The sequence below is a fragment of the Pseudorasbora parva genome, chromosome 22 (assembly GCF_024679245.1).
Source record: "Pseudorasbora parva isolate DD20220531a chromosome 22, ASM2467924v1, whole genome shotgun sequence".
NCBI lineage: Eukaryota > Metazoa > Chordata > Actinopteri > Cypriniformes > Gobionidae > Pseudorasbora > Pseudorasbora parva.
This window is the reverse complement of record NC_090193.1, coordinates 39,499,666-39,526,333: the sequence shown is the minus strand read 5'-3', so window position 1 is coordinate 39,526,333 and position 26,668 is coordinate 39,499,666. Positions and strand designations below refer to the sequence as shown.

The window sequence follows — 26,668 nt, the reverse complement described above, 5'->3', positions numbered from 1 at the left end:
CGTTCGTGAACGAAATGAACCCGCTCTGAACGAGAGAGAGAGAGATCTCGTTCGTCATTCGTGAATGAACTGGTAGGCTACCTCGGTCATTTACCATCCGTGTCAGTCTCGTTCAGCAATCAGCAGAAAGCGGATGCAAAGCAGTTATAGACAAACCTCATGTTTATAACGCCATGTTTACCATAATCCCAGATATATGAACGTCTAAATGTCTGACCAAACAATTAAATGTTAATCATGCAAGAAAACATGCTTTGGTCATCTAAACCACTTATTTAGACTTATTTTATTTAATGAGTAGATTATGCACATTTTAATAAAGCCAAATCAGTTTTTTTGTAAGTAAATACATTCGTTGACTTAAGACATAACACATAAAACACTCTTTTTCGTCACATGCAGTCATAATTACCGGTAATCTAATATTTTTTATTTTAAATGTTACTGAACGAATCATTTTGATGAACGAACTGAAAATGAACGACTCTCTTAAAAGAATCAAAATTTCCACCAATAGTGAGTGAGTGAGTGTGTGTGTGTGTGTGTTGGGTAGGTTTAGGGGTAGGGGCAGTGTAGGGGGATAAAAAATACGGTTTGTACGGTATAAAAACCATTACCCCTATGGAATGTCCCCATATGTCACAAAAACAAACGTGTGTGTGTGTGTGTGTTGACTAACGTCAAACCAGACTTCATTCGCCTCGACTGAAAGCATATTTACACTGAATCGTTTCCTATCGCATGTATAGTGTGCTATGTGCCTTTCACCGTGTAGAAATTAGTAAATGTGTGTTAACAACTGACCGATTTCGCCCGCAGCTTCAGTGTCTATTTATAGTGTAGGGGGCGGGGCTTCAGATTCTAGAGAGCATTTGATTGGACAGAAGATTTGACGAGAAGGTGAAGTCTGCGATGATGTCATCAAAGTCTGTGATTCATTTTAACGAAAGTGTGAGACTAAGTTTTGAATGCTTATATCTCCTGAATGTGAATTGTAACAATCTTTAAGGCTAACAAAGCTGAAAACTTCAAAAGGGCTTTGGAGGTCTCCTTCCAAAGAGTCTCTATTGGGTTTAGTTCTGGAGACTGGCTAGGCCACGCCAGAACCTTGATATGCTTCTTACAGAGCCACTCCTTGGCTATCCTGGCTGTGCTTCGGGTCATTATCATGTTGGAAGACCCAGCCTCGACCCATCATCAATGCTCTAACTGAGGGAAGGAGGTTGTTCCCCAAAATCTCGCAATACATGGCCCCGGTCATCCTCTCCTTAATACAGTGCAGTCGCCCGTCCCATGTCCAGAAAAACACCCCACAGTTTTGTCTCCTTAAAGGGATAGTTCGCCCAAAAATGAAAATTCTGTCATAATTTACTCGCCATCAAGTTGTTCCAAACCTTTAAAAATCTATTTGTTCTGCTAAACACAAAGGAATATATTTGCAAGAATATTTGTATATAAGCAGATTTTGGGCCCCATTGACTACCATAGTAGGGAAAATAATACTATGGTAGTCAATGGGGATCAAGATCTGCTTGGACACAAACATTCATCCAAATACCTTCCTTTGTGTTTCGCAGAAGAAAAAAAATAATACAGGTTTGTAACAACTTGAGAGAGAGAGTAAATGACGACAGAAATTTCCTTTTTGAGTGAACTATCCCTTTAAACTGTCAAACGACGGTGGGAGAATGAAGGGACATCTTTTTTAGATTGACCAAATTAAGTGTGTGGATGCGTCGTTCACGCTCTCGGCAGGCAAGCTGGACATATAATTACTTCACATGTCTAATCTTATTGATTTCTTAAGTTATTCAAGCCTGTCGGCTGTGTAGGGACGCTGTTTTGTTCCGCTATTTTGTATTGAAGTCTATGGGAAGTCTAGTTTATTTCCCCCCAAAAAGGGAGGTGACGAAACACTTAAAGGTGCACTATGCAGCTTTCCGTCCTCTAGAGGGCGCCTATTCAAAAGAAATGCGTAGTTTGATGACGCCAAGTGTGAGCGCAGTATCTTGGGACATGTGGTCTTCACCTCACAGCCGGTGGAGAATAGGACTTGGGCAGAAATCATGTTCATGGATGCGGTTATTAACGTTACTGTAGAGTAAAGCAGAGCAGGACCGAGTCTTGAGGAACTGAACACAGCTTTAAACACTTGTGTGTGACAGTTAAGTTCCCGGATGTGCCGGTAGTCCGTAGTGTAATATTTGCTCATTTGCATAACCCCGCCTCCGCTGCAGAGCTCGGACTCACCAGTCTCTCTCCGGACAGAACCTCCAGCAGTTTGATGAGCATCCGTCCATCCCGAAGGTCCATATACAGATCCGTGATCCGACAGGACACACGCGCCAGGTGTGAGTTCACCCATTTGGTGAAGGTCTTCTTCTGCACCGCCTCTCGCTCATCTGCAGGACGACACACACACACACACAGACGTTTAAACATGACGTGAACTCAGAAAAACTTAACTTTTGGTGTTATTAAACACTCTTAGAAGAAAAGGTTCTATCAGCATGTGGAACTTCTAAAGGTTCACTGTAAAAAATGCTTTACTTACTTAGTATTTTTGTCTTGTTTCCAGTCCAAACATTAAAAAAAATCTTAAAACAAGTATTTACTAGACAAGCAAAAGTAATTGTCTTGTTTTTGGGAAAAAATAACAAAATATTAATAGAGTTTTTGCTTAAAATAAGCTAAATAATCTGCCAGTGGGGAAAGCATTATTTTTCTTAGACCTATTGGCAGATTATTAAGCTTATTTTAAGCAAAAACTCTTAATTTTTTGTTATTTTTCCCACAAAAAAACAAGACAATAATTTTACTCGTAATTTTTTCTTAAAGGGTCACTTCAGCGATTAGCATATGGCTTTGTATCAGTAGAAACCCTGGAATATATTCAAATGATTGTGCTTCCCCCCTCATATCCCCCTGAGACGAGAGATTTATGCATTTTATTTCTGGAAAAATTCCTCCTATGATGCAAATTGACGATATTTGCGTCCTCTGAGGAATGTTTGGCCAAAGGCTAAAGACTACAGCCAGCAGAGGGAGCCATTTCCTCATGTTTTACACCCGCGCATGGGCGATGGAGATCACACTCACAGCTCAGCTGGCAGCTACAGGCACTCATGGAAACTGAACTATGCTGAGACAGAGAGCAATGTAAGTGTTTTAACTTCTCAAATGAATTTCTATGAAAGTTAAGCTTGTAAAGGCATGAACTGAAGTGCGGCAGACTGAACTCGCGTTGTGAATGTATGCCGCGAGTGTAGTCGCGATTACCTCAGCTCTCATCACGAGAGCTCATCAGCTCATTTATCTCACTCCTGCAGTTAGTGCTCAGTGCTGTGATACTCGCGCACCGACTCTCTCTTACTATATTGAACACACACGTTCAGTTTTTAATTGTAGTGTCTTCTCCAACTCAGTCACAGTAATCCAGTAGCGGTGGCTTTGGGAATGGCCTCACAGGGCAGCGAAGCATTCTGGGAATTGTAGTCTTTTATCCCCATGAGACAAAAATACATTTTCTGTCTTTTCTCAGTCTAGAAAGCACCAAATTCAAAAATAGTTTCACATTTCTACTACATTGATGACCCAGTTTAAATACAGATTCATCTTCCCAGCGCTGAAGTACCCCTTTAAAACAAGACAAAAATACTAAATAAGAAATGTATTTTTAAAATTAAAATGACTTTTAGGGGTCCAAATACGTAGCGCCGATAGAACCTTTTCTTCTAAGAGTGAAGGACAACTCCACTGATAAATGACACATAATTAACAGATGGTTACCGAGTAGATCGTTTTCTGGGATAACACTCTTGGTGTTATTAAGCACCTCTAAAACATCTTCCTAACTGTGGGAAAATGACACTGGAGTGGATTGCTTTAATAAAACTGCAGCAACAGCAATATTATAAAATAATACAACAATCATTAAAAGTTTATTATGAAAAATAATAATAATCCAATTATCTAAAATGTATTTATCCTCGATGATGTGTCCAAGTTGCACCATTGGGCGTTTCAGAAAGCAATGCAAAATATTATTTAAATAAAAAATATTTTAAAATTAATATGTAATAATGATAATAATACAATTATAACAATTATTTTAATTAATTGTAATTTTTTTTTACAAAATATTATTTAACAATTTAAATAAAATGTTGTTAAATTAGTAAAAGAATCAGTAAGTACATAAATAAATTATCTTAATTTTAATACTAAATTATTTTTATAAATCTATTTTTAAAAATAAATAATAATAATAATAATAATAATATTAGTTTGCATATACATTTAAATTAATAAGTAAAAGATAATAATTGAATTAAAATATCATTTAAAATCAACATATTTTAAAATAATACTAATAATAATAATACAATTATCTCAAGTTTATTTAAGCATTTTGATTTTAATTAATTTTTAATACAATATTTTAAATCAAATAAGCAAATGAATAAAGGAATATAAAATGTACATTTTGTTTGAATTAATTTTAACACAAAATTATTCAACATAAATAAAATGTTTTAAATAATTATTATTTTAATGAATTGTAACAATTCAATACAGAATATTTAAGATATAATTTATATGAATAAGTAAAAGATAAGCAACTCTTAATTTAATTTTAATACAAAATTATTTAATATAAATTATTAAATAGTAATACAATTATCAAATTTATTTTAATTCATTTTCAATACAATATTTCAAAATATTATTTAAACATATTGTTAAATAAGTAAATAAAACAACATCCATAATTTTATGTGGCATACTTAATTAGCTGTGAGCTATTATAATTATTAGTAATAATCAATAATTATTAGTAATTATTGATCATCTCCAGACGCTGAAACGGTGCTATATTTAGACAGGAATGAACTAGATCTTCTAGAAGAAATGAGGCCGTTGTAATGCTCCACAAACTCTCGTCACCATTTCCACCCCCAAAAACATTCCCAAATACTAATGAGTGCTCTTGGACGACCAATCAGATGATTTTAAAATAGTCTGTGTGAACCCACACATGGTTCAACAATGTCGCAACCCAAACCCTGCTGCTCGCCCTGCCAAATGTCCAACCACTCTCGAGCTCCTTTTGGCCTTTTCCACCATTCTCCCTTAATTCATGTGCTAGCAGACATTTCCCCACCAATCGAACGGCGGGAACAATGTAGAGCAGACAAAGGGTGTTTATTTATGCTCCGCCCACGGGTGAGCGGTTCAAATGCACACATTTATTTATAATCCTCCTAATGTTCCTGTTATTGCATTCCTCAATCCTCACGCAGACGTACGCGTCTGATTCGATTGTTTTCCCACGAGAGAGTTTTTCCTGGATGACCCCCGAGTGCTAAAGAAGACAGACTGACCACACCTTACCCCCCAAACCCTCCACAGCAAGGGGCCGTCTGAGACCAGAGAACGAGGGAGGAAAGACAAGAACAGGAGGAGAGAGAGAATGGAGGGAGAGGTCGTCTTAGACAGCCCGAAACACAAACAGAGGAAGAGGAACATCTGCCAATGAGGCCAAACGCATCCACAGCTGGGACCACATCAGGCCAGACCTCAACCAGCCTCACGTGATGCCTGGGTGAATGCAACACAGTTAGAAAAGAAAAGAATTTAAACTAATTCATAAAAATGTATTCATATTTTTTTTAGGTACATTAATTATTATTATTATTATTTTTGCATTGTGACATTATTAACTATAATTAAATAAAAAATAAAATTAAATAAATAAAATCAACTAAAAAATTTAATAAAATTATTTACAAAAAATAATTAACTAAAAATGTAAAATATTTATTTTTTAGGACCATTAAGAATTTTGAATTGGGACTTTTTTTAAATTATAATTGAATACAAGTTAAAAATTAAAAAAGCTAAATGTAAATAAAATAACATTTAAACAAATAAATAAAAATGTATTCTTATTAAATAAAAATTCAAAATATTTAGTTTAAGGACTATTAAGAATTTTTGAATTGTGACAATTTATTATTATAATTGAATAATATATATATATATATATATATATATATATATATATATATATATATATATATATATATATATATATATATATATATATATATATATATATATATATATAAAATACAATTTTAAACAAATAAATAAAAATGTATTCTCTCTTTTTTTTAGGACCATTAAGAATTTTTGGATTGTGGCATTATTTTCATTAAGAAAATGAAAAGAAAATATAAAATAAAAATGTAATTAAAATTAAATAAAGTTTTTTATTTTACTTTTTTATTAATAATTTTTTTTACAACCATTGTGATTTTTTTGCATTGTGATATTATTTTTGTTACTATAAAATGTAAGAAATCCCATACAAATCCAATAAAATAAAAAAATATTTTTTTTTTAATTAAATAAATAAAAATCAAATAGTCATTTTTTAGGACCATTGAGAATATTTTCATTATAATTAAGCACATTTTCACTTCTGCTGCTCATTAGCATGATGTCATTTTACTTTTCTAAATGTTTATTTTTACTGGGGTGCGCTTCATTGTTATGATAATGCAAAACAACTTATATGCTTTTCTTGTTCATGCAACATATGTTTTATATATTTCAATTTAAAATGCCAATGACTGTGTTTACATACACACACTTCTGTCAAAGCATTACTACACTATAGTTCTTGACAGCTTTCGTGAGAATCATCACTCTGTATTGTGTCATTTCTACTCATAACACCCTGTTCTCATGCAGAACGTGTGTGTGTGTGTGTGTGTGTGTGTGTGTGTGTGTGTGTGTGTGTGTGTGTGTGTGTGTTATATAGACTTCTACTTTAAACAATGAGAAACACACTTGAGCAGCATGTGCAGAACCGATGATGGATTTTTTCCAAAGGCAACTGAACGGCTGTGAAAGCAGAACATGCAGACTTCATCTCTCATGTCAATCTTCATAAATAAACACTAGCCTGGATGCCAGTCAAACTCAGCCCCGCCCCCAGCTTAATTCAGCCCCACCCGCAGTCAAACTCAGCCCCGCCCCCAGCTTAACTCAGCCCCGCCCGCAGTCAAACTCAGCCCCGCCCCCAGCTTAATTCAGCCCCGCCCGCAGTCAAACTCAGCCCCGCCCCCAGCTTAACTCAGCCCCGCCCCGCAGTCAAACTCAGCCCCGCCCCCAGTCAAACTCAGCCCCGCCCACAACATTTGAGCTCGGGCAGTTCGGTCTGAACTTGATCCATAGAGGAGTAATTATGCAGAGCATAAACTGACCAATGAGATCATCAGGGCGGGCTTTAGCCGATGATGGACAGATGATCAACAGAAACTGACCAATGAGATCATCAGGGCGGGCTTTAGCCGATGACGGACAGATGATCAACAGAAACTGACCAATGAGATCATCAGGGCGGGCTTTAGCCGATGATGGACAGATGATCAACAGTACCGTAATCATCATGTCATCAAAGGGGCTTGGGTTATATTTGTTCTAATCCTAAACGGAGAGCTTGTTCGTATCTGCATCACCTTTACTATTTCTCTCTGAAATGATGATCATGTTGGGTAAGTACTCTGTGTTTTACAACACCGGCAAACATTGTTTATTCCAGCGCACGTGCAGACAGGGTTGCCAAGTTTTTACAACAAAACCCGCCAACTACAGCCCAAAACAATAGCTTCTGGGGGAGTTCTCTATAAAAAAATGGCGTTTTGGGGGGTAAATTGTGTGTTATTTTGGCATGGTTGCTGCTAAAATTGCCATTCCTTGGTCTATATATCCATAATTGAGATCGCTTCAACCCGCGGACATAGAAAACAACTGGCGGGGAAAACTGCAGACTTGGCAACACAGTGCAGTTGAGCTCTGTTGACATTTGACAACTAACGTTATGTGTCGCTCCGCTGCTCTGATTGGTTGTCGGTCTGTCCAATCGAGGTCTTTCCTGGTTCAGCTGAAACACGCCCCATAATCACAGCCCAATGGAGCATCAGACTCATAATCTGACTAGAGCTGAGGATGACCACGGACGGCTACATAATCACACACAGAGAAGTGTGTCTGACGGATCTCTTCTCTTCTGCATGCTCAAATGCATCACACACACACACACACACACACACACACATGAAATCAGACCTGTGCGAGATATTTGTATCTCCTATTTAAATGGCAAGCAGTTTCCTCGTTCTGAGCTGTTCACGTTGATTTAAAGCTCTGTCCTTTGATGGCTATCGCCTCGTTTGCATGTGTTTTTATCTCAAACTCATTTTAGGAGAAACCTAGATATTTAAATGAGCTATAACTGAGATGCATTAAATCTTCTGAGCTATAAAAGATCAAACTCTGAGCCACACACTTTTCCTCCGGGTTTATTTATAAACTCAATCCAAACCACAGCATTTCAGAATACATGTTTTTCCTGGATGAGGAAAAAACGCCACATTTCATCAGAGTCAGCAGGAAAAACAGATAAGTGTGTGTTCCTTCCTCGGCTTGAATGTCTGATCTGACTCTACAAGCTTGTTAAAGGTGTGTTTGCCTGCGATGTGACTTTTGTAACTTTAGTTAGTGTGTAATGTCACTGCTTGAGCATAAACAGTCTCTGCAAAGTTACAGCGCTGAAAGTTCAATGCAAACGGAGATATTGTCTTTTAAAGTTACGGCAGTTTATTGCCTACAAAAATGGCCGGTTTGGACTACAACAAGCTTCTTCCTGGGTTGGTGACATCATAAACCCTCGCTAGTCTCCGCAGATGTGACTTCTGCCCGTAATGGGAAGGGGCGTGGCCTTAACCTGTGCTTGGCACTTCAGCCAATAAAAATACAGGAAACTACATTTGGCCATCTGACCAATCTAAGACCATTGTGTTTTTCAGAGGGAGGGGCTTCATAGAAGCAGGAAGCAAACGAGCCGCTCAAAGGACAGACAGCGGTGTGGAATAAAGGGAGAATAGAAGAAAAATACAGCGTTTTAAAAAAAAGTATTAAGACGTGTTATACTGCGCCCCATAAACACAACCAAGCCTAGAAAAAAAACACAGAACCGGCCCTTTTAAGAGCTTCAGCAAAGTCTGTGTTTTCTATTAGGAGAAACAATTGAGATATTAAAAATAACTTTTTTATTGCAAATAAAATCAAATAAATAATTTTGTATAATGCATCCATTAAATAAATTACATTTTAATTAAATTAAATACTAAAAAAGCATTTTAATTTAATTAAGATGAATTACTTTTTATTCATGTTCTCTGTGCACTTTTTATATCAAAAGGAACTAAACTTTTTATTGCAAATAAATCAAAGAAAATGCATTTTATGCGTATTGATTCATGATTCGGATCGCGTGTCAAACTGCTGAAATCACGTGACATTGGCGATCCGAATCATTGATCGATTCGCTGATTCATAACCGTTTGAATCTTTATTTGAGGATTGAAAACAAACCCGGAAGAGAAGCCAATGCTGAATAAAGTCGTAGTTTCTGTTATTTTTGGACCCAAATGTATTTTGGATGCTTCAAGAGACTCTAATTAACCCACTGATGTCTCATATGGACTACTGTGATGATGTTTTTATTCCCTTTCTGGACATGGACAGTATAGTGTGCATACACTTGCATACGCTCTCGGACTAAATATAAAATATCTTAAACTGTGTGTGAAGATGAACGGAGGTCTTACGGGTGTGGAGCGACCTGCTAAGTAATTATTGACAGAATTTTCATTTTTGGGTGAACTAACCCTTTAACTACAGTACTCGAGTAAATGCACTTAGCTACTGTCCAGCTCTGGTCAGGGATCAGTATTGTCTCTGCTTTGGACCTCTGTCCGCCCTGACGTGCTGCTGAACTATGGCTGCATTGTGAGCCGATAACGTCGCAGCCAATGCCACCAAACGCTACATATTAGCCGGACCTGCGGATACTCCCAGAGGATTGTGGGAAGGCAAACAATGACTGCAGTGTTCCTGCCTCAGCCCGAGAGAAACCGCGGGGAACGCTGCAGGTATGCGGCAGCATCTGGGCTTAAAGGGTTAGTTCACCCAAAAATGAAATTTCTGTCATTAATTCCTCCTGTGGTTGGACACCCGTCAGACCTCCGCTCATCTTCAGACACAGATGAAGATATTCAGAATAGTTTTTGTTCGCAAAAAAAAAAAAAAAACGACTTATATAGTGATGGGCCGATTTCAAAACAAAGCTTTGAACCGTTATGAATCAGTGAATCGATTCATGATTCGGATCTCGTGTCAAACTGCTGAAATCTCGTGACTTTGGCGATACGAATCATGAATCGATTCACTGATTCATAACCGTTCGGAGTTCCACAGTCACGTCTGACTCTGTTTTAATATGAATGACGTGTTATAAACTCATCACACACAGCTCATCTAGCATCTAGAGGGCGTTTATGACTTCATTAATACCTGGAAGCTTGAATATCAATGGCTGGATAATACCTAGAAGGATACTGTATAACAAGTGTTCTTGAGGGAAAAAATATATATTTACATTGTGACATTATTTTCATGATCAAGCACATTTTCTTCGAGCTCACTCTCAATGGCGATTCAAAGCATGCGGTCTAGGAGAAACAACTGGGATATTAAAAATAAACTCAAATATAATAATACTTAATTACATGTTTTATATATATATATATATATATATATATATATATATATATATATATATATATATATATATAAAATATATGAAACTAGACTAAAATAATAAAATAAAAATATAATTTTTTTTTAATAAAACAAAAAATATATTACAAAAAATGTAATAAGTGGCTATATAATACTTTGTTAACACTGATAAATGAAAAAATATATATAAAAAGAAAAAAATAATAATAAAAAATATATATATATTTATTTATTTTTTAAAACATTTAATTAACAAAAAAATTAAAATATATATATATATTCAAAATAAAAATTATATTAAAAATATAATAAAATAATATAATAAACAATACTATATATATGAAACTCAACTCAACTAAAATAAAATATATCATATTAAATATTAATAATAAAATATAAATTACAAAAAAAATCAAATAAAAAATATTTCATAATATTAGTGGCTATATAATACTCTGCGGTTAACACTGATTGTATTACAAGTATTCTTATGTGGAAAAAATAGCCCGAAAATAAGACAATGGCAAAGTCAACCGAATGACAACAAGCATTTGCCTTTGAGCCGGTTCAGATAAATCAATACTGGAGTCTGGATCGTTGATCAGGTCAGGAGGTCGAATCCGTCACTATCACTGTGACGGTAGATGCCAAAGCATATGCATAAAAGCAGACAGGATAAGGAGAACATTAGAAAACCGCATTCTCCGCTGCATTAACGTGCATGCTAGAAATATAACCATCATGCTAACTTCTCATGGGTTGCTACTGAACACAAAACGAGCCAATGAGATGATCTCTACGCTCTAAAAAATTCTGGGTAAAAAACAACCCAATGTTGGGTCAAATATGGACTAACCAGGCAATTGGATTGTTTTAACCCAGCGATTGGGTTGTCTTAAGCAAATATTTAACCCAGCCGCAGGGTTAAAACAACCTAATTGCTGGGTTAGTCCATATTTGACCCAACATTGGGTTAAAACAACCCATTTTTTAGAGTGTACCATCTGAACGAGACTGGCGTTTCGGGGCTGTGAGAGTTCAGCGATTGTTGATTTATTGGCGTTTCCTGTATCCTCAAAATCTTTGTTTGCTGACCTCAAAACAAAACCCCACCCTATCCTGCTACAGATAGTATTGTCTGTGTTTTCAGCGGAAACAATGATGACAAAAAATGCAAATTTAATGCTACATTTAATTGTTTAAAAAGTATGGTAAAAATTGTGAGATATTCAAATTTAAATCAGCAGCTCTCTATGTGAATATATAGTAAAGTGTGATTTATTCCTGTGATCAAAGCTGAATTTATCATCATTCCTCCAGTCTTCAGTGTCCTTCACTAATCACTCTCATATGAGGATCTGAGGATTTGTTCATATTTTTTGTGGAAATGTGGAAATGTTTTGTGGAAATTTTCATATTCTTGTGTTCATATGTTTGTGGAAATGGCGATACATTTTTTCAAAGATGAAAAAAAGCCTTTACACTGCATTAGAAACGTTTGAACGGTAGTGCATATCCAATTTTTGGACTTATATTTCAGGAAAAGTATCTATTTATATTCCTTACGATCCGCCTAGATGGTTTTGTCCAACCCTGAAAGAACAAACGAGTAATTATAATACATTATTTTGACTGTATGTGAATTCCACTGGAATGAAAAAGACCAGACCGCAGCATTCTTAACATCACTTATATTACTAAACCTCCTGAACATGACGCTGGCTCTGGGATTCAGAATTGCACAACACCAACCAAACGTTTCAATACGGAAACACGAGAAGGTCAGACCTGGGGTCAGAGATAAGTGAGATCAGCTTTTCGTATGCGAAACATTTTCTATTCTGCTTCTGATAAATCATTACATTCGAATGAGGCCGAGAAAGGCCGTCCATGGGTGGCTTCCTCTGATTTATCTGCTTCCTGTGGCGTATGAACGTCAGCAGAAAGGAATTCGTAAGACTTCCTGAGTGGACAGATCTCAGAGGTCAGCCCATCACCTTCAGCTCCGGCCTCAGCATGCACATCCAAAATAAACCTGGCATTTCAACACTTCTGGATAAAACCACAACACACCGTCTCAACCCAGGGCAAAAATAATAAAGATGCCAAGTTAAAGATGTGAGTGCTGATGAAGAACACATGCGGCGTAAACCGGGGGTTCCTCGTAAAGACAACACTGTGATGTATTTTTGGGGGAAATTGAATATTGTAGGTACACTGTAAAAAAAAAAAATGTTGGTTTAACTTGAAAAAGTAAGTAACCTGGTTGCCTTAAAATTTTGAGTTTATTGAAAATAAAAATTTTGAGTTGATACAATGAAGGAAATTTGTTTAATAGATAGAAACTCAAAATATTATTGTATCTGAACCACATAAAAAATTGAGCAAAAATAGCACTATTTGGCTTTTATTAAAAATAAAACACACACAATTACCCAATATGCTTCTAACATCTTTTAACCCTTAAAGACCTAGAATATTTTTGGGGCGCCTGATGTGCCTCTACTTTTCTTTGTTTTTTCCCCCCATTCTAGCAGTTAGCATCAAGTGCTATATATTATTTTAAACAGGAGAACCTGACGTTTTCATCTAGCTCATTTGATGTCCCAATTTTACATTTATTTATTCTGAGAATGGATTAAATTAATATAATTTCAAGAAAAATGGCAGCAAAAATGTGATGTTTTTACTGTGAACTCGAACAGAACTTCGTGAAGTTTGGATTTTTTCTTTTAGAAAGTTAGGCGTGGTTGTTTTACACTTCCAGATGAAATTTTGTCTACATGTAACAATCCCTTATAGCCATTTATTATAACATTATTCTAGGCGTTTCTAGGTTTTTGAGTGAAAACAGGTGTATTTTATTTACTGATAATGTGTCCTGAAAAGTTCAAGCAATAAAGTAAATAGAAAGGTTGTTATATAATAACAACACTGAAACAAACATTTTTATTTAACAAATATATTTTAATTCGAACATGAAAAACAAACGCAAACAATACATAAGTTGTGACAACAAACTGTGAAAAAAATATACTGAGGCTACTTTTACATGTGGGCGGCTATTTTCATAAACGGACATTTCAACTTCTCTGCACATAATCTTCTCAAACACAAATTGACGAAAAATATAAAAGTGAAAATTGTGTAAAACACTAACTACATACAAATAGAGGAGTATACTGACTGTGCTCTGAGAGAGCGCTTTGCACGAGTTTATTTCTGTTTGGTTTCATGATGCATGCAAATTCTTTTCACATTTTTCAGAGAAACGTGATTCGTGGTTCAAAAGACCAAACACTGTGTTTATTGGTTGAGTTATGAAAGTTTCAACGAATCTGGGCACAGGGGGGTGGGACTAATAAAAAAATTATAATTTCTTTTTTCTGTTTGGCTCAGGGGAATAACCCACGTGTGTTTCCTGGACAAATCAATGCTGCATATTTTGATGACGCATCCACGCTGACTATGGAGCCTCTGAATGATCAATCGCGAGACATATTATACCTATGGAAAGCGGAGATTCTCCTCTTTACGGTGCAGTTTACAGCAAACAGATTGGATTTGCGGTTTAAAAGTTATTAAACATTTTAGAACGGTAGTTATTTTTAGCCGCGGGCGGCTGTCTCGGTCTTTAAGGGTTAATAATATTTTAATAAAGGTTGTCGAATCTCAAAACATGTTCATTGTATTAACTCAAAATTTTTATTTCAATGAACTCAAAATTTTAAGGCAACCAGTTAACACTTTTTCTAAATAATTTTTTTTACAGTGTAAGGTTGGGTACCGTTCACATTTTAACCGGTACGGTACCTTTTTTCAGTACTTAAGAGATCCATCAATAACTGAACCGAAACTATACGTCATTTATTGCCTTGGTCTGCCATCGTCTGTGATGTTTGTTCACTGTAATATTTACCAGTATGTAGTAAGCTGCAAGCTACACTGTAAAAAAAAAAGTCATAGCCTGATATTTTTAAGTACAATCGACTTGGATGTTTAAGTTATTTCAACTTAGATTATGTTAAACTGTCTTTAAAAAAAGAGTTACATCTTGTATAACTTGTAAAAAAAAGTTAAACATAGCTTATTTTGATGAGTTAAAACAATGCAAAAACATATGTTGTCAACTTAGTGAACATTATTTTTTACAGTGTACTTCATTAATTGAACTCACTGAAAAACATCCATATTATTTTTTCTTTTTAATTCAATTTCTTAAAAAAGATTTCCTACAAATTCTATGTTGAGTATTTTCTGTTAATCAAACGAAGACATAAAATATTCATTTATGTTTAATTTAATGAAACTTTTTTGTCAAACAAAGCTCCACAACTGAGCTTTTATGCGTTAAAATTAAAACATGGAAGAAAAATGTATATATTACTTAAAAAATAAAGTTTTGATAGTTTATAATTATTACATTAGTGTTAGTATTATTATTACTACACTAAGACGTCTCTAAATTCTACTGTACAACAGTAATATATTTCTCAAGTTAAACCAAACTATTATTTTGACGGGTTGCCGTGAAGACCTTTGAGTTTCTGTGTGTTTATGATTGTAGTTTTTCTTAAATTAAACGCTAAAATGATCATGAAGCGACTCTTAGAGCGGCTCTGGAGATGAAGTTCATGTGCTCGTATGAGATGAAGACACGTGATTGTCACGCGGAATTATACACAGTCGGTTATGGCTTACTTGAACGTAAACGCGGGTGCATCAGTGTATTGGATCCGTGCATTAGCTCTTAAAGTGACAGCGCCCTAATATTCTATTAATTAATGTCAATCCAACAGCAAAAGACAAAGAGCAATCACTCAATGCTCTTGATCGAATCACTTTTGTTACTTTAATAAGGATTATCTCAAGTTTCGTGGCTGGTAAAGAAATATTCATGGTCGATAAAAGTCACTGTTGGCAGGCGTGGCAAAACGTGTGTGTGTAAAAAATAAAAATACATTAAAAAAATTTTTTAATATGTATTTATTACAATTTTAAAATTTTAAAATACTGTCTAAATAGTTGATTTCTTATTGTTTTAAATTCAACAATTAATACAAAATTGTATTAATTTATATTATATATATATATATATATATATATATATATATATATATATATATATATATATATATATATATATATATATATAAAAACTCTGAAATATATTATGAAATATGATAATATATAATAATAGTATATTTAAATTAATATTTTAAAATATTTGTAACATTTGTAAAAAAAAAAAATTTAAAAAATCAAGAATGCACACACACACACACACACACACACACACACACACACACACACACACACACACACACACACACACACTTATCTAAGAAGTTAAACTTGATAAGCCAGTACATTCGTTCATGCACAGAGATGAGCACACACGGCTCATCATTTCTTACATTTGTCATATTTAAACAAACAGAGCCGGAGGGGAGCAGATGCATTGTTTATCACGCCACATTAAAGTGATGCCATTCCTGTAGTGTGACAGAGAGACGGCAATGAAGGAGCCGCTTCAGGAACAGCCTGTCCACGAGGGAACACATTCCAGATTTACAGCCCATGACCAGGTCAGAAATGACTACAAATCAGTCACAAGTTCACAATGGCTGCCTTAGAAGGACTTACAGGGGTCACTAGGGTTGGGAACAGAGCTACTGATAAAGAAGCCGAGGAACAGGACAGTGGATCGCAGGTGTAATAATCACATGCCCGATCTGCTCTGTTTCAGGTTGACTGGTTTAAACCACACCCTTAGTTTCAAAGATACGAAGATGTGCACTAGAGCATCACTCCAGATGTTCGACACCAGAACAAAACACTTCCGACTCATTTGCATTTGTGCAAAGCACTCATAACCTAATCTACAGTCCTCAGAGTTTCACGTGCACACTTTGAAGAAGACATGTTCTGGCTGTTTGGTGGTCTTGAGTTGCTGAGGTTCTTTGGCGAATGAAAAACTGCATCAGTGCATGACTTTAATTTCAGCTGATGTCCTCAATAACACTTATTATTTAATCCTCATTACTTAATGTCTTAAAGAGACACTTTTTCCCATCCAATCAATTCCAAACATTTTGCAAGCAAAATTATGCTAAAACTTAACTAGAACTCAAACTAATACAAACTATTTTTAGCATATGAAACAAAGCTGCAAAACTTTGACTTAAACTAAACACCTAAAAATAGCTTTTAGTAACTGAAACAAAGCTAAAAATAAAATAATGTAAATTTACGTGGAAGCTTAAATATTTTAAATAAAAATAAAAATATGAAAAAAACATGTATAGCAGCTAAAGTTAAAATAAAATAAAATATAAATATTACCTAAAAAATCTTTAACTTAAATAAAATTTGAGTAAATGAAATAAAGCTAAAAATAAAATAAAATATAAATATTACCCGAAAGCTTAAATTTGAAATAAAACAATAAAAAAATATAAAACACACATTAAAAATAAGGCTGAAATAAAGTATAAATATTACACGAAAGCTTAAATAAAAAATAAAATTAAAAAAACAATGTTTTCAGTAGCTGAAATAAAGCTACATTTTTTATTAAAACTAAAAATATTAAAAATACATAAATAAAGCTGCAATAAAATAAAATATAAATATTACCTGAAAGCTTAATTTTTTTAAATTAAAACTATTTTAAAAATTAAAATATTATAAATTAAAATGAAAATAAAACATAATTATTACCTAAAAAAATTAATTTGAAAAAAAACAAAAAACATTTCTCAGTACCTGAAATAAAATTTAAATTTTAGCTTTCAGATAATATTTATATTTTATTTCAACTTTATTTTAGCTACTGAAAACGTTTTTATATGTTTATATTTTTTTTTATTTTTTTCAAATTTAAGCTTTACGGTCATATTTATATTTTATTAAAACAAAAAATGTAAATAAAAAAACATTATAAATAAAGCTGAAATAAAATAAAATATAAATATTACCTAACAAATTTTAACTTAGAAATTAAATAATTAAGTTGAAGCTGACGACTAAAACTGAAATAAAAAAATAGTTATATAGAAATATTTATGAAATAAAACTAAATCTGATAAAAAATTACAAAAGCACATAAAAAATATTCAAAATATGACAGTATATAAATAATACTAGAACAACACTACACTGTAAAAATGTTAGTAAAAATAGGGCACCATGCACTGTATAAATATGAAGGAATTTTCTTTATTGTTTTTTTTTTTACAGGTGTTTTACCTGTATTTGAATTACATGTTGCATTTTTTGTGTTTTAAGGGTTAATGGAAATTTCCATAAAATTACTGCATAATGTACAGGCAGAAAATGAGCAGTACATTTTCCATTTTCATTTTTTACAGTGTAGTCAAAGCAGGTTTTCCAATGAAACGCAAGTCTAATAGGAACTTTCTTAGCTTGTTTAGGGTGTTACACAATGACCTTTGCATGAATGTTCAACTGAGCGCCGTCACATTGACTGATTTCATTCTGGGTGGCTTCATGCATCTCTGAACGGCCAGCTGAGTTGCCATCTCAACGCTTCCTTTTCTGCTTCAGACCTCCCAAATCTGCTTCCTCTCGTGAGGGGTGGAGACGCTGACAGCCCAATGGAGATATTAACATCAGGGTCAAAACCTAGTCATTTCATGACAGGCCATTGAGCCAATCAAATGAGTTAAAGGGGCGGTTTCACTTTTTTAACTTAGTGTGTAATGTTGCTGCTTGAGCATAAACAGTACCTGCATAGTGCTTTTTGTCTTGTTTCGAGTCCAAACATCAAAAAATTCTTCAAACAAGAAATATTTACTAGACAAGCTAAAGTAATTGTCTTGTTTTGGGAAACAACTCAAAATTAAGAGAGTTTTTGCTTAAAGGGGTGTTTGCCTGCGATGTGACTTTTTTATCTTTAGTTAGTGTGTAATGTCGCTGCTTGAGCATAAACAGTCTCTGCAAAGTTACAGCGCTGAAAGTTCAATGCAAACGGAGATATTGTCTTTTAAAGTTACGGCAGTTTATTGCCTACAAAAATGGCCGGTTTGGACTGCAACGAGCTTCTTCCTGGGTTGGTGACATCATAAACCCTCGCTAGTCTCCGCAGATGTGACTTCTGCCCGTAATGGGAAGGGGCGTGGCCTTAACCTGTGCTTGGCACTTCAGCCAATAAAATTACAGGAAACTACATTTGGCCATCTGACCAATCTAAGACCATTGTGTTTTTCAGAGGGAGGGGCTTCATAGAAGCAGGAAGCAGACGAGCCGCTCAAAGGACAGACAGCGGTGTGGAATAAAGGGAGAATAGAAGAAAAATACAGTGTTTAAAAAAAAGAAAAAAGTATTAAGACGTGTTATACTGCGCCCCATAAACACAACCAAGCCTACACTCTTAGAAGAAAAGGTTCTTTTGGCAATACGCATTTGGATCCCCTAAAAACCCTTTTTAAGAGCCAAAATGGTCCTTTCTTGTCATTATAGCATAAAAGGAGTATACTCCAAAGAACCTTTTATGCTAAAAAGGTGCTATAATGACAAGAAAGGACCCCTTTGGCACTTAAAAAGGGTTTTTAGGGGATCCAAATACGTAGCACCAAAATAACCTTTTCTTCTAAGAGTTTAGAAAAAAAACACGACACCATCTGATTATCATTGTTGGTATTATCAGAATTGCTACTGGTGGTAATATATGGTGTGTATCTAAGGAATGTTGTGTGTTTTTTTCATGTTTTTTTCTCCTATATATATTAAATTGTAATTGAATGTTGGATAATGTCAATAATTAAGGAAGCTCTTTTTGTTGTTGTTTTTCCTGTTTAATTGTAACCGCGGTGGGTTTAAATAAGTTGTCTTCTACCCACTCGTTTTTGAGCAACAGTTGGAATTGTGATGTCAAAGTATGATGAATTTAAAGGGTTGAAAAAATGAAATGTCTGTCATTAACTCCTCTCCCTAATGTCGCTCCACACCCGTAAGACCTCCGTTCATCTTCACACACAGTTTAAGATATTTTATATTTAGTCCGAGAGCGTATGCAAGTGTATGCACACTATACTGTCCATGTCCAGAAAGGGAATAAAAACATCATCACAGTAGTCCATATGAGACATCAGTGGGTTAATTAGAGTCTCTTGAAGCATCCAAAATACATTTGGGTCCAAAAATAACAAAAACTACGACTTTATTCAGCATTGTCTTCTCTTCCGCGTTTGTTTTCAATCCTCAGATAAAGATTCAAACGGTTATGAATCAGCGAATTGATTCATGATTCAACTCGCGTGTCAAACTGCTGAAATCACGTGACATTGGCGATCCGAATTATGAATCAATTTTGAATGAATCAATCATGAGCTCAAAAACCTGAATGACCCATTTTTGGGTGAACTAACCCTTTAACTTAGCCTAGAAATCTAATCTGCCTGCGAGTGTCGTCTAGCAACTCTCAATACCCTTCTGAGCTGTATTCACCAAACTCTTGCCGGGCCAATCACATTGTGTATAGAGTCGGCGGGCGGGGCCATAATGACGACGGCCGAGTTGCGTTTGCGTGCTTCTAGTAAACACAGAAGCTGGCGAACGGCGGCGGTCTTTCGAATCAGCTTTGACCGCGACTCTGGAAGACTTGAGTTAAGCTTTTCTCTGAGAAAAGAACAAAGAACGGCACTGAAGTCATTCTTAAAAAGGGAAGATGTGTTCTGAGTTTAGCCGACCGGATACGGTGAATGTTTAATCTGTCAGCTCTGCTTCACCTTCGTTGCTCTGGTTGGTTGTAGCGCTATCCTATCGCGTGCAGAGGGAGTTTGACAGACAGCCGTTTATCCGCCCCTCAGATTGAGCTGTCAATGGTGAGTTTCCAGACCAAACATCTTGATGTGGCTCTGGCTTGTCAGGCTACCTTTAACTAGTTGGACAGACTAATCAAAATGCTTCTTTATTGCCTTTGTTATGTATCCTTATATATTGCTCAAAATAAAATAATTTCATTCATTCATTCATTCAACCATCCCTTTAAGAGCCAACAACTCACATCCTCACACTGACCCAATCCTGCCAGGCCATTCAGAACGCTCTGAGGCCCGACATCTCACTACGTCTCGCTTTCGCCAGCCATATCTGTGCCAAAAGCCGAACAGAAGGTCATTGAGAAGACCAGACTGAGAGGCAGGCGGCTTGGCAGGAAGACACAGAGGACAAAAGATCTGCTTCAGCACGCAACCCTATGAGCAAAACTGGCCTGTAGTGCAGTCCAAAAGGGTCCGAGATCAGCTGGACGCACCCTTAACGTCAGTAAACTATCTGTGGAAATAGAAGCTGGCAGGATCGTGTGTTTAGATATTGAAGTGCGTCCACAATAGCACAAGAAATCCAAGAATGTGTCATTTATCTTGGCTGTAATCTCTACTGTCTTGAGGGTTTGAAGAATGCTCTTGCATTGGTTTTTATGATGCATAATCAAACAATGAACTTCTTGGCTTTGGCGGCTGCGACTTCTAAATATCTTAATATCAAACATCACATCTGAGGAACAAGATGCTACATGTCAATGTGAAAGCAATCTAACATGTGCATAACCCAGAGTTGCATTTTAACTGTTTAAATCCACAATGGGGTCCGCATTCACATATAAAAAAGGCACACTCTATAAAATGCAGGGTTAAAAACAACCCAAAGTGGGTTGAAAATGGACAAACTCAGCGGTTGGGTTAAATGTTTGCCTAACATGCTGGGTAGTTTTATTTAACCCAATTATTGTTTAAAAATTACTGTATGGCTGGCTTAGCCCTAAATGAACACAAAATGGGTTGGAAATTTTAAAAAATTATTAGAGGCAACAATAATCAAAAAGTGAACATTTATTAACAAGCAATTTATTATTATTTAATTATTATTCATTAAACGTATTAATAAACGTTTATTTCCAAGGTATGTTAGGTTAATTTTAAGCAATCAATACAGTAATTTTTAAACAATATTTGAGTTAAATAAAACCGCCCAGCACGTTGGGTAAATATTAAATCCAATCGCTGGGCTAAAACAACCCAAACGCTGGGCTAAAACAACCCAAAGGCTGGGCTAAAACAACCCAAACACTGGGCTAAAACAACCCAAACGCTGGGCTAAAATAACCCAATCTCTGGGCTAAAACAACCCAAACGCTGGGCTAAAACAACCCAAACGCTGGGCTAAAACAATCTCTGGGCTAAAACAACCCAAACGCTGGGCTAAAACAACCCAAACGCTGGGCTAAAACAATCTCTGGGCTAAAACAACCCAAAAGCTGGGCTAAAACAACCCAAACGCTGGGCTAAAACAACCCAAACGCTGGGCTAAAACAACCCAAACGCTGGGCTAAAACAACCCAAACGCTGGGCTAAAACAACCCAAACGCTGGGCTAAAACAATCGCTGGGCTAAAACAACCCAAAGGCTGGGCTAAAACAACCCAAAGGCTGGGCTAAAACAACCCAAACGCTGGGCTAAAATAACCCAATCTCTGGGCTAAAACAACCCAAACGCTGGGCTAAAACAATCTCTGGGCTAAAACAACCCAAACGCTGGGCTAAAACAATCTCTGGGCTAAAACAACCCAAACGCTGGGCTAAAACAATCTCTGGGCTAAAACAACCCAAACGCTGGGCTAAAACAATCTCTGGGCTAAAACAACCAAAACGCTGGGCTAAAACAATCTCTGGGCTAAAACAACCCAATCTCTGGGCTAAAACAACCCAAACGCTGGGCTAAAACAATCTCTGGGCTAAAACAACCCAAACGCTGGGCTAAAACAATCGCTGGGCTAAAACAACCCAAACGTTGGGCTAAAACAACCCAAACGCTGGGCTAAAACAACCCAAACGCTGGGCTAAAACAACCTAAACGCTGGGCTAAAACAACCCAATCGCTGGGCTAAAACAACCTAAACGCTGGGCTAAAACAACCCAAACGCTGGGCTAAAACAACCCAAACGCTGGGCTAAAACAACCCAATCGCTGGGCTAAAACAACCCAATCGCTGGGCTAAAACAACACAATCGCTGTGGTAAAAACCCAATCGCTGGGTTTATCAATTTTCAACCCATCTTGGGTTATTTTAACAACATTTTTTTTTATAGAGTGTATATGATTTAAACGACTTTCACTCATAGATTGCTAGTCAACTTCATAAATAACTACAGAGAAAATGCAAGTGATGCATTGGATTAAATAGGCAATTTTGAAGTAGTAAACTGAAATTATGAATAATGCATGACAAACTTTAAAGCATTTAGGGTGGCGACAGCAATGCGTTTATGTATCATTTAAGTTATTAACAAGCCTGAGATCACTCAATCTATCACAGGTAAAAGCTCAAGTCTTCAGCACTAAACCACTTAAAAGAAAGACAGGACCAATGGGAGTTACTAATTAGCTACACACAAACACTTTACTTTAGATTAAAGCATCTTCTAAATGCATAGATGTAAATATTCATCCCATTATGGAGGTTTATCTCTCATCACACCTCACCAGCATGACCTCAAACTGGCCCGTAATTCATTTATTTACTGATATCAGAGCAATGACTTGTTTCCTACTAATCGTACTTGTGCAATCTCCTCATGCATGTGTGACTCTTCAGAGGCATGCTTGGGTTATTAGAAGCAATGTGTACACTGCAAAAAATGATTTTCTTACTTAGTATTTTTGTCTTGTTTGTAGTCCAAGCATCTAAAAATTCTTAAATCAGGAAGTATTTACTAGACAAGCAAACGTAATTGTCTTGTTTTGGGGAAAAATAACTCAAAATGAAGAGAGTTTTTGCTTAAAATAAGATAAATAATCTGCCAATGGGGTGAGAAAAATAATCTTAATTCAAACAGAAAACAAGATTATTTTTCTCACCCCATTGGCAGATTATTTTCTTATTTAAAGCTAAAACTCTCTTCATTTTGAGTTATTTTTTCCCAAAACAAGACAATAATTTTACTTGTCTAGTAAATGTTTCTTAATGTAAGAATTTTTTGATATTTTGTCTAGAAACAAGACAAAAATACTGAGTAAGAAAAGCATTTTTTGCAGTGTAAAAGCATGCATTGAGCCTCAAAACCCCAACCCAGAGGTCTGGGGAGACATCTGCACTACAGCAACGGCAAACGACAGCAACGGCGTAAATGTGTGAAATCGCTGAGTGTGTGAAGTGCCAAATGCCTCGTGCACATCTATCGATCTATTAGAAAAGATGCGAGTAACACACAATTCCTCAAGCTGCAAAACCAGTTTGGCCAATGCAGCGTAAGTGTAAAGTGTCTATAACAGGCATGCACGGTACAATGCAAATGCTTTGTCAAACTGTTCAAGCAATAAAGGCCTAACGTGCATCTTATTCTTAAAGACCTCAAACGGCTGCACTCATTAGCACTCGCGATTGAAATGCATATGAAGCCGCGGCATTAAGAAACATGCCACTATCAGCGTGATAGTCAGCAGAACAAAACAACCCCTCCCACCTTCCCGGGTTTTCCATTGTTGTCTATGACGAGCCATTCTGCCCTCTTATTGACTCGGCTCCCGGGTGATTTTGGGGAAGGGAGGTCAAGCATAAAAGCAGCATGTTTGCATGAAATGCATGCGTGCAAATAAACACCTAAGTGGAATGTTTGCATGAAAAGCAACTGTATGAAATCCTTTGCACTAATCCAGTCTGCAATTCCACCAGACACCCCTTTCTGTGAGGATTATGGGGAGAGTAACACACACACACCCCTGCTTTCTACACTCTGGGTAAAAAACAACCCAATGCTGGGTCAAATATAGACCAACCCAGCAATTGAGTCTTTTAACCCAGCGATTGGGCTATCTTAAGCAAATTTTTTTACCCAACCGCAGGGTTAAAACAACCCAATCGCTGGGTTAAAACAACCCAATTGCTGGGTTAGTCCATATTTGACCCAACATTGGATTAAAACAACCCAGCAATTTTTTTTTTTTAGAGTGTATGCATCTATTAAATCACACTGCTGTGCTGTAGGACTAGATTATCTGCATTATAACGGTGCACGGCGTAGCAATGCCTATAAACAATGCATTACCTTGCAGCTGTTTGAAACGCCCCTCGAGCTGGTTGTAGTTAAAGGGCATTTGCGCGGGGAAGCTCGGCTCCTGGTAAAAGCCCTCAGGGGCCCCGGACGCCCACTCCAAATCCATGATCCCTGACCAAGAGCAAAACTATTTCCAGATTTTTCCCAACCTCCCAGAAAACCACGGAATGGGAAGCAACACCAGCGGGGGAAAAAAAAGCCTCGCTTAAAATCCAAAAAGTGAACGGTTTCCGTCCCGGGCTAGTGTCCTAGAGGAGACATGCATGCTGCTGTCTCTCTGATTGTTCGTCCCTCTCTGTCCATTCAAAAGCAGCCTCTCCCCCCAAAATCCAACACTAACGCCCCTCCTCCTGTCATACAAGGGAGGGGAGACTAGGACTGAAGGAAATGGGATGGCAAACCACAAACTGAGGCTGGTCTGAATCTTTCTGTGAGGCGCCTTTAACGGAGCCGAAGAGGAGGCCAAAAGGGTTGTAATTTCAGCAGCCTGTGTGTTTGCAGATGATGTCACCACCTCATTACAATGAAAGAGGAGGAGGAGAAGACGGGACGTACCAAGTTTTCGGAGAAGATGGGGGGAGGAGGAGGTTTAGCAGGAAGTCGGCCCATTTCCATGCATTGTTATTTAAGTCATGCAACACCAGCAAAGTCGCGTAAGAAATTTGGAATGCGATCCTCGGAATGTTGAGCTAACTTCCATCCTGCCTAAAGGTCCGTTTGCCTGGAATTCCGTCGGCCCCTCCCCACCCCCTCCCCACCCCCTCCTCCTCCTCTTGCTCTCGCCCCCCCCCCCGCCGTCCATCTGTTTGCAAGGTGAGGAGAGAAAACTGCCATGAATGCAGACTTTGAACTGCCTCTCAAAGTTTGGCTATTGAATTGCACGCCGCTGTAAAGCAAACATCTGCTCTAATTCCCTCTCAGGAATCTCACGCGGCCGCGTCAGGAGTAGTAAAGATCCAGGAGGAACTGTCACGACGGTCCCGTCTGCTTTTCATTACGTGATACAAAGCAGGAGGGCCTCATAGGTGAATTAAAAGCCACAATGAGGAGGAAAAAAAGATCATGGGATATTTACAGGCACTTAAGGAGTGTTTTTATGGGAGTGTGGCGCTGATATGAAACGCTACATGAAATGCTATAAATCAAGCAATGAAATGCGGGTTTGTTTTCTGTCAGCAACACTGTTGCTGGCAAAAAATCAAGCATTTGTTTTTGCTTACTAAAGAAACCGGTTTATGTTATTTACTTTCGAATTCCAACAAAATTTGCTCAGCGAATTAAAAAAATCCAAAAAAACATGACCATTAAAGCTCCACTGTGTGATATTTTCCTCATCTAGCGGTGTAAAGGTTTATGACCATCCAGTGAATATTAGTTTCTGTTCCTCTCAATTCTGATTTCGTTTGAACTCTTACGGTGGCTGATTTAGTCCAAGATTAACATGGCAATCCCCCTCTTCACATTCGACACGGTGCCATCGAGTGTTAAAACGTGAAAGGCGAAGCTTGAATTTACGGGTATGTCCCTCTTTGGCTACTGTACTTTCAAGATGGAGGAGCAACATGGCGACCGGCATTCGAACCCCTCGCCCGTATGTGTTTTCAATGGCATATTATAAACTTACCAGAATACTTTATCACTTGAAAGAAGTAAATATACATTAATGAGCACATATAAGTGTTTTTAGCGAAGAATAAACTAAAAAAAGTTACACAGTGTAGCTTTAACAAACTTTATATGATGTTTTTTATGTCTAATTGGTACAATTTAGTACTTCATCAACGTTTTTATATCAGGCAACATTTATAACAAATGTAAAATGTTCTGCACTGCCTTAAAAAGTACTAGGGTTTACCATGGTACAGTGATATACATAAATACACACAATCGCTCTCAGGAGCTCAGTGAACTCAAGCGTGGGGCCGTGATAGGTTGA

At 36.6% G+C, this 26,668-nt stretch overlaps 1 protein-coding gene across 3 annotated transcripts in view; it reads right to left on the bottom strand.

Annotated features, from left to right (window-relative positions):
- Positions 1-26,668, bottom strand: part of sptbn1 (spectrin, beta, non-erythrocytic 1) — a 154,725-nt gene that overhangs the window by 72,753 nt on the left and 55,304 nt on the right. For 2 of the 3 annotated variants that reach the window (XM_067431371.1, XM_067431372.1), the window contains exon 3: positions 2,251-2,402. In XM_067431371.1, the coding sequence (XP_067287472.1) occupies positions 2,251-2,402 (152 nt within the window). Of the gene's footprint in view, positions 1-2,250; positions 2,403-24,723; positions 25,086-26,668 lie in introns of those variants that run through there. The other variant, XM_067431373.1, reaches the window with a different exon arrangement.